This window comes from Diospyros lotus, chromosome 2 (assembly GCF_014633365.1).
Source record: "Diospyros lotus cultivar Yz01 chromosome 2, ASM1463336v1, whole genome shotgun sequence".
In the NCBI taxonomy this organism is placed as follows: Eukaryota; Viridiplantae; Streptophyta; class Magnoliopsida; order Ericales; family Ebenaceae; genus Diospyros; species Diospyros lotus.
The window spans coordinates 47,596,602-47,617,014 of NC_068339.1; the positions used below are offsets into that span (position 1 = coordinate 47,596,602).

At 36.7% G+C, this 20,413-nt stretch overlaps 2 protein-coding genes across 5 annotated transcripts in view; both read right to left on the minus strand.

Annotated features, from left to right (window-relative positions):
• LOC127794572 (protein HIGH CHLOROPHYLL FLUORESCENCE PHENOTYPE 173, chloroplastic) overlaps positions 1 to 3,061 on the minus strand; it is a 28,439-nt gene extending 25,378 nt beyond the window's left edge. The window contains exons 1-3 of one of the 2 annotated variants that reach the window (XM_052325776.1): positions 2,328 to 3,059; positions 698 to 910; positions 108 to 312 (exon numbers count right to left, since the gene is read on the minus strand). In XM_052325776.1, coding sequence (XP_052181736.1) covers positions 108 to 312; positions 698 to 910; positions 2,328 to 2,891 — 982 coding nt within the window. In that variant the 5' untranslated portion in view covers positions 2,892 to 3,059. Of the gene's footprint in view, positions 1 to 107; positions 313 to 697; positions 911 to 2,327 lie in introns of both variants that reach the window. The other variant, XM_052325777.1, reaches the window with a different exon arrangement.
• Positions 3,062 to 3,715: 654 nt separating this feature from the next.
• The window catches only part of LOC127794571 (histone acetyltransferase HAC1-like), a 46,021-nt gene continuing 29,323 nt past the window's right edge, over positions 3,716 to 20,413 (minus strand). For all 3 annotated transcript variants that reach the window (XM_052325774.1, XM_052325775.1, XM_052325773.1), the window contains exons 7-17: positions 19,375 to 19,671; positions 18,975 to 19,253; positions 16,967 to 17,095; positions 16,585 to 16,785; positions 16,298 to 16,440; positions 15,878 to 16,190; positions 15,308 to 15,447; positions 10,751 to 10,829; positions 9,189 to 9,581; positions 4,709 to 4,926; positions 3,716 to 4,537 (exon numbers count right to left, since the gene is read on the minus strand). In XM_052325774.1, coding sequence (XP_052181734.1) covers positions 4,423 to 4,537; positions 4,709 to 4,926; positions 9,189 to 9,581; positions 10,751 to 10,829; positions 15,308 to 15,447; positions 15,878 to 16,190; positions 16,298 to 16,440; positions 16,585 to 16,785; positions 16,967 to 17,095; positions 18,975 to 19,253; positions 19,375 to 19,671 — 2,307 coding nt within the window. In that variant the 3' untranslated portion in view covers positions 3,716 to 4,422. The remainder of the gene's footprint in view (positions 4,538 to 4,708; positions 4,927 to 9,188; positions 9,582 to 10,750; positions 10,830 to 15,307; positions 15,448 to 15,877; positions 16,191 to 16,297; positions 16,441 to 16,584; positions 16,786 to 16,966; positions 17,096 to 18,974; positions 19,254 to 19,374; positions 19,672 to 20,413) is intronic.

The window sequence follows — 20,413 nt, forward strand, 5'->3', positions numbered from 1 at the left end:
GGTCATTAGAATAGCTTAAATGTTCAGATCCCAGCCTGTAAATGGCTTCTGTAAATCAAATGGCCAAAACTGAATGTGGCTTAATTCACCTGGGCCTACGACTTTACCTGAGAAAACTGCATGTCCATCCTCAGTGAATTCAAAAGTAGCATTCATTCCTCCATCATACTTGGCAGCAACCACATCCTGGAAGTATGTTCCTTGACGAACCAGCCACCCATTCAATGAATCTTGAGACCTAAACTTCGCAAGTAAAAGCTTGCTTTTGCTGCTTTTTCCTGCTCTTAGCTGTGCCAGTTTGTTATTGTAGTCCTGCAAATGTGCTAGGCCTCAGATTCACCCAAGAAATCAAAATAAGGGTTTTGGAGACAATGGGGAGATATGGAGATTAATATAAATACCAATCTAATATAAGTTGATCAAATGATGAAAAGACATCCCACAAACACCAAAGTTGATAAATGAATGAGTTCTCTTGGTATTCTTATTTTTGACAAGCATAGTTGAGGGGTGGGGTGGGGGGAAAGAAATTCATCTAGCATTAAGGAAACACCAAATGAACTCCATCCCGTATCAACCAATTCGGAAAATTCAGAAAACATGTAGCCTGTTTTCTTCCAAAGGAAGCTGACTTTATATGCATCCTTGATAAAGCTCCTAAAGATTGCAAGAAGAGAAGTTCAGGAAGGTAAGAAACCTGAAATGCTTTGGTAAGGTTGTAAACCCCCTGATGATCAACTCTATTTAGATCTCCAGTGATAGAGGAACGGGCTGTGGCACAATAGATAATTTTATTGCACCCTTCAACAGCAGCCTTAAGACTTGATGAGTCACCAACATCACCAATCGCTACCTCCACAGAGGTTGGAAGCATGTCTACCACTTGTTGATCAGCCCTCCGAACTAAAGCCTGAATAACAAATTGATAACAGAAAAAAAATTGATTTCTTGTGCATTTTGACTAAAAAGCCCATGCTGTTTTCTCATGGAACTTTTTAACAAAATAAAGACCATGTCTCCCGTGTGGATTGACTGAAGCCATAATCCAATTAGTGTGAGGTATGGGGTCATAGCTGTAACACCCAGAAATCAAGTGAGAAGTGTCCAGAAATCAGATGAGGATGAATCAAATATCAAATGATGAACAAACGGATAAGGATCTCAGAAAATCAAAAGAGGATGAACAAGCTGATGAAGATAAAAACCAGAGAAGAAAATTTCAAATTCAAGATCTCATGGACCCCCTCACTGGTAGTATGACTGGCTGTGAAACCCAATCTGAAACTTTAGGAACATGAAGCCTGAAATCCATCCATCACCACAATCATTAAGAACCAACAATAATTTATAAATACCAAGACCATAAAGGCACAACGTCTCATAATTTCATGTCTATCAAAGCACATGAAATAAGCCTAATGAGTCCATCAACATTCCCTCCATCCCAGTCTGACCCTAGACAACTTGATCAACTGAAATGGTTAGGTGGAGAGGTGAGCTCACATCTCAGTGATAAGCACTCAATATGTAAAGAGCATATCCAAAATACTGTATATTCATATATACACACACAAAATAAAAATTACATTTCAAAATATTCCCAAGCAACAGTGTAATTGAATTAGCATATCTAGAAAAGAAATAAAATAAAATAATAATTCAATTAGCAAACTTTGGGGTCGAACTTGATATGAAATGTGACTTTATGGTTTCTCTTTTTGATAGATTGGGTTGTAATCATTAAGGATTATTATTGTTGGATATAATGGTTTTGTTACAATACATCATTGAAGTTCTCAATTTAACACGAGTCTCAGTAGTAAAGATAAGTTGCTTTTCCCTTTTTTTTTTTTTTGGTAACTGGAAGGTCATAGGTCAAGGAAACAATCTCTTTCCAAGTATGGATAAGGACCAACCTTCGCTAGACCCTTGCAAAGCCTTGGGGGCAGGGATCCCCTTTATTGAAGTTTTGAATTGAGTTGTGTCGGATGAATTAGGCTTCGTGTTCCCTAATTGAATTGAGTTGTGTCGGATCCCCTTTATCAAGGTTTGGATTAACGGTTGGATAGTCGTACTCCTAGAGGAAGGCGTGCGAATAATAGGAACTTGTATGATCTAATTCAAACCAGAGAAGAAAACCAAGATGATGGCAGGGAAGACGTAAAAAGTAGAGAATGACACTCGTTTAGTACAGAAGATGGGACAATCGATCCAATCAATGTGATGTTGAACAAGAGAAAATGGATCCTCATCTTGCAGATGGATCATCCGTGGATATAGGAAGGGTTGGTTCAAGGAGAAAAAAAAGGGGAAGGAGAAGGTGAAACCTTGACGCTGTAACCCCTGAGCATGAGCTTGCGGACGACGATACGACCAACACGACTGGTAGCACCTACAACGAGGACAGTGGTGTTCTGAGCCCCGGGAATAGCGAACTCACACATGGGACCGCTCTCGTTCATGAGAAGGCTCATCTCGTCATCAGCGCGAGTGGTCCTCGAGATCTGTCCCAATCCTGAGAACTTACGCCACACTTGATCGAATATTTGCCTTGAGCGCCGCCCCAGTCCCACCGGGTTCACGTCGTCCAGTCTAATCGTCATCATCGGCGACGAAGATACTGACGGCTGCTTTCCTTTGGCAATGCCATCGTCGTCGTCGTCACGCTCCTCCTCCTCTTCCTGCTCCTGATTATCCGGAGGAGGAGGAACAGCAGCCCTAGTAATAAAGGACAGGGCGGAACGATCACGGGAAACAGTAATGATAGGACTGGGTCTGGTTGTAGGATTCCGAAACTGAAATTCGGAGGAGGAGGGCTTTGGTCGCCATGTTTTGCAGGTGGTGCTGGTGAGCGCCGCGGCGGCGGCGGCACTTGTAGGAGTAGTAGCCATCTTGATTCTTGTCTAGGTTAGTTAATAATATTCACAAATCACTCCCTTACAACAGAGCAGAGCAGCCCCCCGCCGGCCTTCACTGCCTCTGCAGCTTTCCACCACCAAAATGAACGAAAACGCTACACCGTGGCGGAGAGTCAAAAAGCACCACCACAAAATCCTCCAGCTCACTCGATAAATCATTGGCATTTGGCACGGCTGGCTAGCGTTCCCCTTACTGTCAACCGGACGTCCCACTGCCACGTACCCACACGCATTTCCTTCCATTTTTTTAAATAGTTTTCATTTATGAATTATGATGTATGATATTAGAATCTGACATTATTGTTTTCGTTAACCTGGGATTTGTTTTACTATATACTCAATTTCATTGCATTCTGCATTTATAGGGTAGATGAGTATTATTAGTTAAGAGAACAAAAAATAAAATAAAATAAAGAGAGTAGAAGGGCATTTATAAATTCATAGCATGTATTCTACATACAAAACGATCACAATTTAAAAACATTAGAAGAATATATTTGGTGTAAATATTCTCTATAAATTGTCTTTCAAAATGTCTCTCTAAAAATGGCCGTCCCTCTAAGCCAAAGGAGCCTAGAACCCAAATCTAGGCTCATTTGACCACTTCAATGTACGAACCCATGGTGCATTCCTCCATTAGTTGCTACTAAAGTCTAAAGGTTTGAAGGAACTTGCTTTGAGAAGAAAGGAGAACAGAGGGGAAAAAAGAACGTTTATTCATAGTAAGAGAGAAGGTGATACAAAATCATTATAATAATAATCTTAAAAGAGGACCACGCCATTTTTCATTTCTAATATGCGAAGAAGAGCTATTATGTCATTTTGTCAAATTTCAAGAGTCCACTATTCGAAGTTAATAACCAACGCCCGGGCCACGCATGCACAATCAGAGACTGCTTTTTCACAATCACTACTTTATTTTTCTGAAAACAATCTACAAAAAGAAAAAAACAGTACTGAAGGAGGGAATAAGAACAATATAGGAGAAAGAGAAGACTTGAAAACTTATCTTCCCTCCCATATGCCTTGGTAATATAATTGATAAAAAAAAAAAAGGTCGAGGTCGTCGGACAACTATATATAGTACACTCGCCAGGAATTATGGCACTGGATGCGATGCGATACGGATGGATACAAGAAGAAGAGTACTGAAAACAAAGAATCACCAAATCGGCCACAGATGAAAGCATGCATGATGCATCAGTGCCCTTCCACTCCTAAGCACAGTTAGCAGCTGTTGAATGAAGATGAACCAACTCTGAGCAACATATTTCACCAGTCTTCCTCCGGGGTGAGAGCTTGGTCAATGGAAGATGTAATAAAAGAATTATCCACCTGCCCGCCGAATTGACCAATCTGCTGCAATCTCTCACTCTCTCTCAAATTACCAATAATCTCACATCTCAGTCCACTCCCTTTGACAGAGTGAGTTGTTAAAATATATAAACTATCTCCCTCTAGAAGCTCGTTCTGCAAAATATTTATAATTATATGGACAGTATGGTCATCCAGCATTGCCAGCAACCTCAGCAGCTCGTTGCCTCATCATTTCCATCACAGCTGCCCTTCGACGGGAATCAGATTGCTGTTGTAACCTCCTCAAATGTTCTTTCAAATCTCTGAAAGAATATCAACATATATAGCATTTATGACACAATTCTATTGAATACACCTCCACAGGTTTTTTTTTTTCCTCCTTTTTTTTTTTTTTTTTTTTTTGGTTGGGCGGGGGGTGTTAGGTTGTTCAGTAAACTGAAGTTTGTGAGAGAAAAAGGTGTGAATATACAGACCTGCATCGTGGCACATGGCACTCAGATTCCTTGCAAGCTCGGGCATGAAGTTGAAGAAGATACCACATCTTCTTACAGAGAATACAACCTCCAGAAGCACGTGTCTTGCATTGTATACCATGGCGGAAAAGACCCTTTACTTTGCGGCAATTTGGATATTGACAATGTGGAGAACGACACTGAGATGCATGCACCAGAAGGTCAAGCATTTTCCTAAGCTGCAACATCAAATAATAAATCATGTTAGACCTTGAGAAGGAAGTCATTCTGACACACCTCAAATAACAAGACTCAAACGGCGGTAAGCTGCATGGAAAATGGGTTCACAGGAACATCTAGTCCACAGGAAACTAAGGAGAGTTAAAGATGTATGTTTCTATTGAACTGATCACAGGATAAAAAGGAACATAGCAAAAGATCCACTCATTATCCATCTAAGACCATCAAAATATTTTTCTTTTATGCTTAAGTATCAGCCACAAATATAATGCATGGTCATGGTGTGTTGCAATATGTAGATGCCCTCCAGCCGACAGACTAGGTTTCTGTATTATACTGTTTTCTTCTTCTCCTTATTATTATTTATTTATTTACTTATTTTTAGTTATTTGGCTTTTTCTTCTTCCTTTTTGTTTTTAGTTGTTCGTCACAGAAACCATACTAAGGCTCAAAGGTAAACACAAATATAAACCTCTTCACTCTCCCCCAGAACACGTTGCTACCATAGTCCATAAACTTATAAATACCAAAAGAGCTCCTTTACTTCAGTGCCCTTGACCAATGTAAAGAAATGTTTCCACATGCTAAAAAGACTCAGATCTTAAAACAGTAATAAAGAAAACATAGATATTTATCATATTTGATTATCATGAATTTGCAAGGAGGGAAATAGAAGAGTATATGGTTCTAGGTAACACAAGTAAAGACTAGGCCTGTCAACCATGCTACTCAGTATTTGGCTTGTTTGAAGCTTGTAATCTTGTACTAGTCTGCCTTGTTATTGAAACAAGCCAAGATGGAAAACATTTTGGACATGGTTAATTTTCTAAGCTTGAGTTCAACTAGATAGCTCAAAAATTAAACAAAACCAAACACACAACATTTGTGTAGACTGTTAAATTATCAGACCAAGTCTGGACAACCCTGATCCCTCACAGCCCTAGTAAAGAGTAAGTTCAAAAGGCTATGTCAAAGGTCACAAATTTGAGACAACTCCATCAGGCAAAATAAGTAAAACAGGAGAACTTAAATTCCTAAAACATCTATAAAGTAAAACACCAAGATCCAAAAAGCATAACTTAACATTCAAGATAAAGAAGTTACAGCCCAACTCGAGCTTATTTAAAGGATCATATAACACTGAGATGACCTTGTGATGGATATCCAATGTACAAATCAGCAAACCATGCAACACAGTTCCAGAGACTCCCACACTCGTACCCCACCCCAATTGTTGCAAGAAATCCAGCAGTACAGAAAAATGAAAAAAGGTAAAAAGAAAAATTAATCAAACAAGGAAGTATTTGTTGGGAGATAATAATCAGTTTCAACAGTTGTAGAAAAAAAATCAGGCCTACATACACAAACATGTATCAAGGCATCAACAAAGAAAGATGCCTCAAGACAACTACACTTCTTCCCCTATGGTAGTCCATGCTCGAAAAGAAGCCAGCATGGCAATTTTAATTGGACAAACTCACTCTTGTGAAGGGCAAGTTTCACAAGCCAATCTTGTGCAAGGCTGCCTTGCAACCTTTAACTTTTGAGACTCCCTCCTCATGGGAGCAAGTTTCACAAGTTGAATGCAGCATAATGCTGCTTTGCAAAGTGCGGAACTCACTCATATGAGAGGCATAGTTATTCCACACTAACTCCCTCTTTTCAAGAGCATGTTTTGTTTGGTTCAAATTTTTGCACTGGCCCCCACTTCCAGCGTTGGACTGCCCAAGCGTAAGATTTGTAGTACTTTGTTAAATAGTTTGAAACATGTAGTATGTTGTTAATCTGATTTAGAAAATGCAGTATTTTTTAAAATTTCTCCAACCTTAAGGCTTAAGTCACCAAACACTATGACTCCCAAGTAAAGTAACTCACTGGTCCACTAGTCAAAACTTTATTTTGTTTACAGATAAAAAATGAAACATTTCTTATAATAAAATTGACAGTTGCTTGCCAGTACCTAACAGGAGAACCTGATTCGTATTCATAAATAATTAAAAGGCAAATAAGTCATTGAGCTGCTATTACTTTCCCACAAAACACCTTGTTGCTTTGGTCTGTCTGAGAAATTGTATAATCAAATTATAATTGGTCATTTGTGACATTATGACATTAAGGTAAAGAGAGGCATAGTTAGAACTAAGGCCAAGAGTGACTACATGAGAGAGATGCTAGAGGAACTTTCACAAAAATGGTAGACAGATAAGCAAGGAGTGGACGGAAGTTGCAATTTGTTGGAGTGAGATGGACAGTCAACAGTTGAAGGCATAGTTGATAGCTATGAGGGAGGCAAGGGTAGACTGTCAATATTTTTGGTTGCGTAGTCAATAGTTTCAGTGAGATGTCAACCATATTCTGTGTGGAACCCAGTGTTACATATCTTTTGCCTTTGTTATGGAAGTGGATAGCATATAGCTTGATACACCTCCTCTGGTGTTGGTGGAGCGCTAGAATTGAAGTTAGGAGGAGTTCAGCATATGTAGACATGTATGCATGTGTGTATCATATTCTTAGTTGCATGATAATAAGCCTTCAAGAATTCTTTTGCGCTGGCAACAGCCACATCAAGTGAAGAATACTTGGTTAGGGACTTGTCCCAACCATATACACCACTGCAGACAGGAAAATAGAGGATATGGGCTGGTTGCTGGAAACTGAGTTTCCCATGCAGCAGTGATCCATTGTGTGGTAAGTTGTCTACTGAAACTTGAGAAGGCCAACTGTTGGAAGAGTGGTTAACAGTCAATCCTACACTTGCCATAACTAGCCAAGTTGGGAGAAAAAGTTTACAATGAGGAATTAAGGTGAAAAGGTTCCAGCTGGCTATGGTTTGAGGGGTCGGCCACAAGAGAGGTAAATTGAGATCATTACAACTGAGCTAGATATACAGCTGAGTTGCTATTGGGTAGTTAGAAATTTGATTCTTGGGATTTCAAAGGTTCATCAAAGAGAGAAAAGTTTCTGTTGCTAGGGATGGTTGCTGCAAATTAAGGAAATCCACAGGGGAGCCTCAGGGAGTTATGGGTGCTGGATGAGGCAAGCATCTCTATTTCCTTTGTGTTAAAAAATTTCGTTAGAATTGTTCTATGTTGAAGTTGAGAATTGATAAGAGATGCCTTGCTGAGAGCTTGAACATGGCCTGTAACAGCGTTGCAGCATATGGATTGACTTCCCCTGATAGCCCCTGGGGATTGATGGGTGTGATTCTTGGGGTAACAGATCATGTTTCATGTGGTAACAGGTTTATAGTAGATGTTCTCTGTGCCCAAGACTGAATGCATAAGCAAATAGCCACAAAGAAAAGAGAAGAGGAAACAGGCAGCAGAAGAGAAAAGGGCAACTGTCAACAGGTGTTAATGAACTGAAGACAGTTGGCATTCTCTTGGGCAGAAACTGAGCTGCATTCTCAACTGTTGACTGAGAAAGTAAAACTGTTGACAGATTCCAGAGAAAGTGGTATGAACTGTTGATGGCAACGACATACGATTGATATCCTGTAAGAAAGTAGGTGATACTGAGAGTACAAGAGTAGACTGTCAAAGGGACTTAGGAGACATTCCACATTTCAAAGAAAATCAGAAAGGAACTAAGAGCCTGCCTGTAAACTATCAACAAGGCATTGAAGACTCTTAGCAGGTCAACAGTAATAAGGTAATAGTCAATGGTCTAGTGCTGACTTTCAGCAGTCTGATGTTTAAGTCCCAAATGAAGGTTTTAGTCACTTCAGGTGGGTGACAGTGAACCCACGCACCCCCAGAAGTTGGAAGTTAGCTGGGACCTTATGTGACAAGACTGGGCCTGACATTTCAGTCTAGGTGTTCAAAGTAACGGTAGAATTTCTCGAACTGCATAGGGATGAAGAATTGGCAACTTCACTAGAATCCCTTGCAACTACTCATAGTGGGGTCAAGGGATGCAGGCTAAATGGGTCCCCAATTAACCCCATTTACATGTTCTAATAAATTTTTAAATAAGCCTCGTGCTTACATCCTCCAGTCATGAATTCTTTATACTTGTTTAAATTTCAAATGGGGTTAATAGGGGAGGGGATCCACTTACATCCCTATGAGGACCCCTGTTATGACTTGCAAGACATGAATTTCCCAACAAAAATAAGAAAAAAATAGAAAAATAAATGAAATACAAATAACAGCAAAGCATAGAAAATAACATAAAGAAGTAAATAAATGAATATGTAGTAACAAACTCAGGATAAGTGAAGTTATAATGAATCTCAGCAACAAAAGAACAGGGCTATAACCTGTAAAACTCGTAGTTGCCTAGCTTCTTTGTTCTGTGCGTCTCGGTCGGCCATGGATGGATGATTGGTCAACTTATGAGGATGATCAATTCCTCCATCCTTTTGATAACAAGCATTGCATACATCATAATCAGGGCAAATCTCACAGCGCCAACCTTGACCAGCTTCAATGTCAAGATGACACACAATGCATGTCGTCACAAATGCAGGAGCAGTGGGATTGTGAAGATGGTAAAGGACCATCATAGAGGAATGTTTTGCTCGTCGGAGGGTATCATACTGGTAATGATTTCCCTGACAAAGACTTAGAAATGCCTGCCTTGTATCAAAGAATTCGCTCTCAAGAATCTCATCTTTATCCTTGGTATCTTCAGGTACATCATTGATTTCAACCTGCAGAGCTTATATATCTCAATTAAGCAGTGTGATAAACTAAGCATTCAACATTTAGATAGAGTGATTAAGCCTGTCAAAGGACCGGATCTGGTCCAGATCCATCCAAATCCATCTAGATCTGGTCCAGAAATCCATTTGAGTCCAGATCCATCATATATAAATGGATCTGATGGAACTGGACCAAATCCAGATCCATTACATAACTATTTACAACAAAATAAAATTCTACATTTTTTAATTTAATATTTAATTAAACATTTTTAAAATGATTTTGTTCTCACATATATTTGTTGAAATATTTATACGCACATATATACATACATGCACTTAAATTTACGTACTACATACAAATACATGTACAGACACATATACATGCATAGGTATATATAGACATATGTACATACATATGTATGTACATATATTTCACATTCGTATGTATATAAAAACATAAATGCATACGTATAATATATATATGTCCATATTGATATGCACATATATTTACATATGTATGTATATATAATGTGTGTACATATGTCTATACATGTACAAACACATAATGCATGTATATCTATGTATACGTTGTATATACGTGCATGCATACATATGTATGCATAAGCATATATATATGTACTATACATACACGTGCATTCAAGTATATATATGTATATACACATATAATGCATGTATATCTATGTATATGAACGCATACGTATGTATATGCATGTATATTAATATGTATATTTTGACGTGTATATATATGTATATATATAGTGATATGCAATTTGGATATTATTAATATATATGTGTGTACATGTATATATACATGCAATTATGTATATACATAAACGGATTATATATATGTGTACTTATGTTTATACATGCATATATGTTTGTATACATATAAATATATGCATTTTCATACACATGTATAAATAAATACATGCATGTATATATGTATTTACATATAAAAATACAAAGGAAAGTTTAAAAATGAATCTGGTCCAGATCCATGGGATCTGGTTTAATTATAAATGGATCTGGACTGGATCTTAGTTATTGGATCTAGATCTAGTTCATTGACAAGCCTAAGAATGATCAATGAGTTATAAAAAGAAATAAAAATTCAAAAAGGGGGGGAGGGGGGGGGGGGGGGGGGAATGGCTCACTGGATAAAGCATATGCTTTTCCCTCTGATTGATAGGGTGTCTTTCTCTCTCTTCACGTTTTTGTTCAGCTTCGTAACACCTGTAATCATAGACCACAACATCAAATGCATTTGTAACAAAAACCACTGCAAAATCAAATCCAAATAATGCAAATAGACTTAAGAACCATTGATTGATGATCCCACAGAAACTCCAAAGAATCCAATAAATGCATATGTTTAATCAGAAAGAATGTGACCAAAAATAAGGATGATAGATTATAAGGTCTATTGAATTGTTAAAAACCATCTCATCTAAAAGCTTAAGTTGTTAAATAGAGGCTAACTTTTATATTTTATATTTTACTCTCAACACACCCCCTCGTGTGTAGCCATTGGCCAACCTTCCTTGCATAACTAATCCAAACACGTGCAACAATTTAACAATTAGATTAGTGGTAAGGTTTGAACTTGAGATCCTTGCTTGTTTTAATACTATTTTGAATTGTTAACCACTATTTTATTTAAAAGCTTAAGTTGTTAGATAGAGACTAACTTTATCTTTAATATTTTACTCTCAACAATTATGATAAAATTCCTTAATTTTAGAGATCAGATTAGATTAGTTATCTTAATTAGGATTCTCTTTTTGATTAGAGATCCTGGTTAATTAAAGAGTACAAATCCTAATTGCCTAAGGGAACTGTCTCTCTATGTATATATTGTATAATCTTTGGCTCATTTGGAGATTGATCCCTCAAAGAAATCAAATCCTTTTCACTTCTCTCTATTTGCTTTTCAATTTTCTCCATAAAACCCTAGGATTTGCTCAATTTTATCATGGGTTTTACCATTTGGTATCAGAGCTTGTTTCCCCTAGGATTTGCTTTTGCTACCTTCACCACCCCCGTATTTTCTTTTTCAAAAGGACCATACTATAGGTATATCATTGTGTACACCTTGTGCTACACAATGCATCACAAATGACCAAAATACCCCCCACACCTCATCGCCTCGCCTCACCGCCTTGGGTGAGAGATATTTTAGTCATGCGCCTCACCTCATTGTCTTGGCTGAGGGCATTTTAGCATCATTGTGTAACCCAAGGTGTACACAATAATGTACCAATAATATTTTCCTTCTCAAAAATCAGATTCATTGAATGCCCTTACCCAAAAACAAAAACATAATTGAGGAATCACAGATCTTCAATCTTAACCAATAGCTTTAGACAAATCTGTAAACTGCAGGAATCTCTCAATGAATTCAAAGAGTCTACTTGAGAGTATTCGGGGAAGTCAATATATGGAACTTTGCTTCTAGCAAACAAAATGAGGAATCTAAAGTTACAGGAAGAGATTACCAAGACCATGAGCATGGCTATTTGAGCATGAGGGTGGAATTTCCTAGTTGGGAAGATGGAAGTCCTACAGGTTGGATTTCTAGAGCAAATAAATTTTCACTTCCATAAAACACCAGAAGCTTCTAAAGTTGAAACATTCTCATTTTCAATTAGATGTAGACACTATTCAATGATATGATTGGTTTGAAACATGCCATGGAATTCCTACATGGGAGCAATTTAAGGAAGGGCTTCTTGTTCATTTTATACCATCTGAATATGAAAATGTTGATGAAGAGCTCAACAAAATCCGTTAGACCTCCACTGCCTTGGAGTACCAGAGTTGGTTCGAGCAACTATCAAACCAAGCTAAAGATTGGACTGAAAGGCAGTAGTTGGAAACATTCACTAAAGGTCTCCATCCAGGCATTCACTATTAAGTTAAGACTTGCTAACCACATACTATGACTCTTGCAATTTCTTTAGCGGGGTCGCAACAGGAGAAAATCAACATGGGAAGAGCTAACAAGAGTGCTAGTAAGCAAGTTGTTAACGAGCCAACTACTCCAATTATTCCAAGCCAAAATCCTCCTATCAAACAGCTAACTCAAGAACTCAAAGAACAGTCAGCAAAGGGCTTATGCTGGCATTGTGATGAAAAATGGAGTATGAAGCACCATTGCAGGGGAGGCAAGCTTTTGATGACTGAGCCAGTGAAAGATGAACTGGAGGATGATATCGCTGACTAACATCAGGAAGGTATTGAAAATGATGATATTAATGAAACTATTTCTTGTATGTTTGAATTGAGTGTAGCCTAGAAGAAATCAGTGAAGTCAGTTTTATTCAAGCAGCAGAATTGGTTAGTTAGGTTATGTATAACAGTAGCTTATGCATGAGGGGTATAATAGGAAATGTGCAGTCTTTTATATTCCTTGTAATATCCGCCCAAAATGTCTATAAATAGAAGACATGGGGCAGTCGCTTGAATCAATCTTGATCGTTCTATTTTTGTGAGTGCTGTGTTGAGAGAAAAGCCTAGTTATCAAGATAGTCTTTGTAATCTCATTGCGTTGTACTCGTGAGAGAGATAGTGGGAATCTTGTGTACTGATTTCATCATTTCTTAGTGGATTGCTCTCGGGATCGAAGAGACTGGATATAGGATCGCTTATTGGTGATCCGAACCAGGATAAATTGTCATGTCTTCTTGTGTGGTTTGCGCATTTCTTCTTTATTTCAATTCTGTTGTTATTTGTGTTTTTGTTTGTGAGTTCAATTGTGTGTGGTCGTGGAATTGGTCTAGAGAAGTGCATTCCAGTGCTCCCAATTCAACACTATTACATACATTGTTCATGCATTAGCTAGTCATTCTAATCCTCAAACTATGAAAAATGAGGGATTTTTTAAGCGCCAATCTATTGAGCGATGTGACAAATTTGAGGTAAAGGTTGCTAATGGACAAGTTTAGCATGTGATAGCAAGTGTCCTAAAAGTGAAGATAATGATGCAGGGTCAAGAGTTGTTCAAGGATTTTTTCCCCTACTACCAATTGAGGAATATGAAGTGCTGCTTGGGATTGAAAGGTTACCAACTCCACGAGACATTTCTTGGAAAGTTAGGATTCCAAAAATTTAAGGATTTGATTATTTTCTTTGACTTTGATTTTAGATTACAAATCTTAGTCAATTACGATAAAATTCCTTGAGTTTAGAGATTATATTAGACTAGTTATCTTAATTAGTTGATTCTCTTTCATTACGATTCCTTAAATTTAGGGATTAAGTCAGATTAGATTAGTATAACTAAGTTGACACTCTTTTTGATTAGCAATCCTAAATAATTAAGGAATACAAATCCTAATTAAGGGAACAATATATTAGGAAAGTTTCTTGTAATTTACTACAAGTGAACAAAGTTTCTTGTGAATGGCTTGAAACTCGACTCTTTCAAGCTCATTTATTTAGTAAATTAGTGTGTTTAGTAAATGAGCAAAGCTTGAGCTTTGAGTTGCTTTGCCAGTTTGGGCTTGTAAACAAGCATGGCTAATCTGTAGGCTCATTCATAAAGCGTGTTTACAGGCTTATTTGGAGTGTGTTTCAAAATAATGTGTGTTTTGTAGTATTTATATTAGTTAATATTTAAATATATACTGAAATACACTTATTTTATATGAACTACAGAATTGAGCCTGAAATAAAGCTTATAATGACGTATAAATTTAAATTTATAAACAGGAATGAATGAAGCTCGCTTAAAGTTTGTTTAATATAAATGAGTTGAGCCCAACCCTAAGCTCAACAATCATCTAAATAAACAAGCTCAAGCCTCATTTTTGAGCTTGACTCAAGCTCAGGCCCAAGTCTGCCTAAATTCTAAACAAACAAGCCTAAGCTTCTGTATGCTTAGCTCGTTTGCAATGCTATATATTTATTGCATCTGGCTTATTTTCCTTAATCGATCAGATACAACTCAAACGTTTGGTTGATTTGGAGGGTTGATCCCCTCGAAGTCATCAAATCCCTTTTTCTACACCCTTTTCTCTTTCAGTTTTTCCCCATTTTTCCCAATAAAACACTAGGCTTTTATCAAACAATAATCCAAAACTTAATTTTACTAGATGGGGCACCTCATAAGCTCAAAAAATCATTTAACAGACCAAGCCAAATCCCCCATCAGAAACTGCAAAGCCAAGGAGATAAAACTTAAGTCAACCAACAAACACTACCCACCAAATTTCTACCTGGAAAATTTCCATAGCCATTTTCCAAAGAAATCTGATTGAAGAATTATAGGCTTCCATTTTCCAATCCACTAACTGGTACTTAAGCCTATCCCCTATGCCCCTCCAAACTCTTTGAAGGTTCTCCAATTACCTAGATACACATAGACAGGGCACTGCTTCAAAGTACTTATAACTATTATTATTGTTCCTAGTTGACAAAAAAAAATACATTATTCTTTTGAAATTGACATCGAATGCACTGTATTCATCAAGAGAAATGGAATTTGGCAGCTTTGAAGATTATGGCATAACCACTTTGAGACATTGCCTTCAATTCTTTTTCTCAGTATTCATCATTTTCCAGATACCAATATCACAATGCAAAAAACAGCCAGGCATCCCACAATAAGGAAACTATTAAATAACTTGTGTACAAGTGCCTATATATTTAGCAGGACAAATAATGGACAGTGCTATAAAAAAGAAGTTACAGCATTGATTTGGATCTCTTACTTGTGGCAAAGCTGAAAATTCTTGCACTGGTTGCAAACCCAACGATTTCCAGATACCATTAAAATACAGCAATGTGTGCATGCATGCTGCAAGTGAACCATTATGAAGTCTTCCTTCATTGGGCAAATTGTTTCACCAAGCTGTACAAAAGGCTTAAGCTTGTAAGATAAGGAGAGTAATCCCTCCAGAAAAAAGGGGGGAAAAGAAGATCACTATTGAATAACCTTAAAGTACAAAGCATAGCATGCAAAAGTCTCGAGCCCCAATTATTTGGAGTGGGGTATATGAATATAGTTTTCCCACTTGGCTAAATTCATAGCCCATGTAGAAGCATAAATCATAATTGCAGTAAGTAAACATCACAAACTACAATCTTTTTTAAGTATGATAGTGTTACAAGAATCCTGACACCAGTATGGCACATTGGCATTCACAAGTAAAGAACAGGAGAATCAGATAAACAACAATAAGAACAATAGAATTAAAAACAGATGAACACAGATCAAGAAAATCCAAAGGAATGTAGCGAGGGGAATGACTAAACTAAGAGACATGGGATATTAGACTTACTTTGTGCATCAGCAGCAAATCTTTCGGTGGGTTTCCAGAAAAATCAGATTGACCAGATGCTTTTAGAGCCCTTTTTGTTATTGTCTTCTTGTTTGTCCCTTTCTTATGTTGTTTTCTGCCATCTTCTTCTTGACGAAGCTGGTATATCATATCTTCTGCAGCACCAGGCCAGTAATCCCCATCAAAATAAGGTAACCGAGCTGCAGTTACCTTAGCCTTACATTCCCCAGTTGATACAAAGAAATGGTCATGTAAATTAGTGAGATCTACCACAATGTTCTCCTTTGCAGCCTTTCTTAACATGGATAAGTACCTGAGTTCAAATCAAACTTTACTATGTAAAAGCAGATAGTATCAAAAAGGATAATATATTTGCATCCATAATCCTGGCATAATCAGGTTTGCTGGTTATTGGCTCACCATTCTCTAAGTTTATCAGATTTTGGTGTTTTCTGAATTTCTGGATGGCAATATAATATATAATCTTCACCCTTCAGTGGAGGGCAAGCCCAGATATAGCAACTTGTGAAACCACGCTTCTTGCAATATTCCAGGTATCCTATCTGGGCAAAAAGAATCAGATATACAATCAAGAGGTCAATAACAATAAGGATAGTGATGATAATTGAAAAATGTACCAGCACAAAAACAAAATATAAAAATCAGAGGGGAAAAAAAGAGATAAGTTGAGAAAAGTTGGAAATCACCAGAATTTCATGGTAAACAAATGTACGGAGTGCCTCTCCAGTCACTGTTTTAATCTCGGGCCTGAAATACTTAACAGAATCCAGATATGAGAGATAAACACGTCTATGATTTGGCTGCTGACACTCTGATCCAAATTCTTGAACATACATGCCAAACAGGCATACTTCTACACCTTCAATTTTCTGAAATAACAATATCACCTGGACAAAGAAAGACTTCCTTATTAATAAAACATTCCTACAGACGGCATGATGAGATTGTAACCAGTGAGAGCACATTGCTATAGAAAATAAAGAGAAAGGTACACCCTTGTCCCGTGTACTTTTATATCAAAAGAACAAGAACATTAAAAATTTTCCATATATTCATATTCCAGCATACCTTGGATTTATAAGGGAATTCAGTTGGATAATTCTTTTCTTGAAAAATCTCAAGAAATCGTTGCTTAACTTCCAACTTTTTATCAACTGATGATACAACTCTAACTACAAGTGCTTCTGCACCTGGAACCTGGCATTGTCAATGGTAAAAATAGATCAGAACCCTTGCAATGGATCTGTATTCTCAGCTGGACACTGTGAAGCAAATCAAACAAAAACCCCAAGATATTAAATTGCATCTGATATGTAGCAACTCGAATCAGAACAGGATCAGCTACCATAAACATTAGGGATAAAACAAAAAGGGAAAGGATAAAAGAAGAACTAAAACTAAATATCTGTTATTATCACCTAGACTGGTCTTCTACTGTATTAAATTATATAGGGAAAAGAATAGAAGGGAGAATTAATCAACCTGGGTATTTACAAGCATTATGCTAAGGTAATCACCTAAACTAGTCTTCTAAAAGGGGAAAGTCAAAACATGTCAGAACAGACTTGTCGTATCACAAATGTGACAAAGCACACAGATTAACACAGTTCAAGCAGAAGAACAAACGCAGGGTAATAACTAATTCCTAAAGAATGAGAGTGTATGGGCTTTTTTTAGTATATAAACACTTTCTAGTTTCCCATCTCCAGTTTTTCACTTCATCTCTAGTTTCCCTTCTCCATAGAAAATTTCAGAAACATGTTCAATTGTTAAATATAAAAAACTATTTTCTTATCTTGAAAATTGAAACATGTTTCGAAATAGTTATAGAAAATATATGCTCAATTGTTATATAATGCAATATGTTATCAATAATCTAATTAAGTAATAAAATATTTAACAATTATAGTATTATTGTTATAAATAATACTATCAATACAATATTCATGATATTGCTAAATGCTAATACAATAATATTAATATTTTATTGAATATTATAAGATTAATATTAAAAATACAATATTAATGATATTGCTAAGATTATAACATTAATGATAATCATTAATAATATCAATTATGAATTTTAACTATTTCTACAACAACAATTATAAACCCTAACCCCAATAGGTAGGTCAGCTATACGAATTCTAGACCTCCAACCATTTATCTTTGGCTATATAATTTGTAAAGCCATTATATCTGTCATTGTTTAAGGGTTTTCCACCAAATTTTATTTGGTTTTCCTCTCCCTCTTTTGCCCAATTTTATCCACCAACCTCACAAGTGGTGTTTATATGTCTTCTTCTCACATGTCCAAACTATCTTAATTTTAAGTCCCACATTGTTTCATATTATGTATTACCAATTGATAATACGAATATTTTTGTTATTAAATTTTTTTAACTATTTATTAGCGTTTTTACAATTACAATACTGATATTGTTGATATGCTGACATTATACTGTTATTTATTATTATTCAATTTTAACAATTATATTTTACTTGTTGTATTGGTATTAATATAAGTATAATTAATATTGATTTTAATTCAGCTAGAAACTCATGTATTCTATTTGAAAATTAATGAGAAAATACCCAATTTCTTTGTGAAAAGAAGGGTACATCCCAAAGATGATTTCTACTAGTCAGTGCAAATTTTAAGACCTGGAAAAGAGAGTTCTTCATTTTCTATTTGATAATCTTTAACGTTTGAACACATTATGTAGTTTTCATTTTGTGGAAAAATTTTCCAGAAAACGGAGTCTATTTCCAATAAAAAAAAAATCAGGCAGCTGAGATTTGAAATTCCAAGCCATGTATACCAAAAAATCCAAGGGGAAAAAGGTGAAAAAATTGGTCCAATTTAAACGAGAAAATAAAAAATATGAAACCTGCAATTGTTTGAAAGTACTCCATTTAACCTCATTGAATTTCTTGAGTCTCTAATGAAGTTTTAGAAATTTCAATGCATTATTTGCACCTCCTATTGCAAAGAAAATTCAGTTTTATGATAGGTACAACTACAAAAAATAATCACCATCTAATAAAACATTACATGACAAGTCCAAAGAATCACCTCGTCGTAACTCTTCCCTTGAATCCTTGCCCTCTCTAGTCTTTCCTGTTTCAACCGCCTGAACAGTCGTTGCTCTATCTGGTCACTTAGGATAGTTCTAGGCAAATCTTTTGCTCCAAGAACAGCACTCTGAGGTAAGGGTTTACGTTCTCCTCTTTCAATTTCAGCAATATAGCAGTTCGGACAAGTATATTCAGCTTGCCCACCATCATTCCTTCGACCATTGAACAATGCACAGATTTGATGTTGCCATGCCTCACACTTGTCACATTGAACCCACTGCATAAAGCACACCTAAGGTTAAATAAATCAAAGCCTTCACAAGGACAGCAAAATATAGGAAGATTTAAAAAGAAAAAACAACAGAGACCAAAAAAGAAAGAAAAGAAAGGAAATATACCCATTCCTCAGTCTCCTCATCATTTTTCTTCTTGTCCAGCTTTGCCTTCGGAATAGCAGTTCCATCAACCAGGACAGTGTCTCCACGGGCTTCATTGTAGCATGGAATGCAGAAGTAATGCCGGGTATCACCAGCTCCTACTGTATAGTACATTGCATTTCTTTTGATGCGAGCACCACATGGTGTACAATATATAGGTGGTGGCTCAAAACTGAGCTTCTCAACTGCACACAACTGGCATGAGTTCTCACTCATTGAATGCTCCATTGCTTGATTCTTTTCTGCCTTTGCTTTACTCTGTCAAAAGGAAAAAGGTACAATAAAAACATCATCATCATCAAGCACAGGAAAACAAATAACGAAGAAAAAGACAGAACCATACAGTCAAGAGGAAGATAACCATCTTCCAAAGTTCATGAATATAATATCTCTGCCATTTGCATTGAACCAAAAACTCAGTAACAATGCGCAGGAAATCCAGCCCCCCTCAGCCAATTTTATCTTGACTAATTCTAATCAAACAGATCGCAAATGGATCACAGATCGGAATGTCCAAAAGAAAATTCACACATGAATATAAATAAACATGTATCTCTGCAATCTGCATGTGTATAAGAATTTGAAGGATATGTATAAGTGAATATATGAGCCTCCACATGTATTTTCTAAGTCCTGACAGTCATAGCGTTTCCTCTCTGATTGCTTACTTTTTCAGCAAAAAAGTTGCAACTCATGCAAAGTCCACTAAGATAACCCTCTGTGTGCTTGCTCGATGGCAAAGGATGACCCCTTGTTTAAGGTTTATTCAATAAATTAAAATAGCAAAATCTTAATAGTAGATCTGTGTATGGAGTTCCCTCAACCAATAAACCATATGTTTGTTCCTGCCAGCTGAGGACAACTCTTCGGGTGCCCATACTCTCAGCTTCTCAGATTGGCAAGAGGATGGGGAAAGCTTGTTATTTAATTCCTTTTTGCTAGTGGGTTGAATAGAGATGGTGAATTAGAATATTTTTCTAGATTATTTAAGGAAACTTTG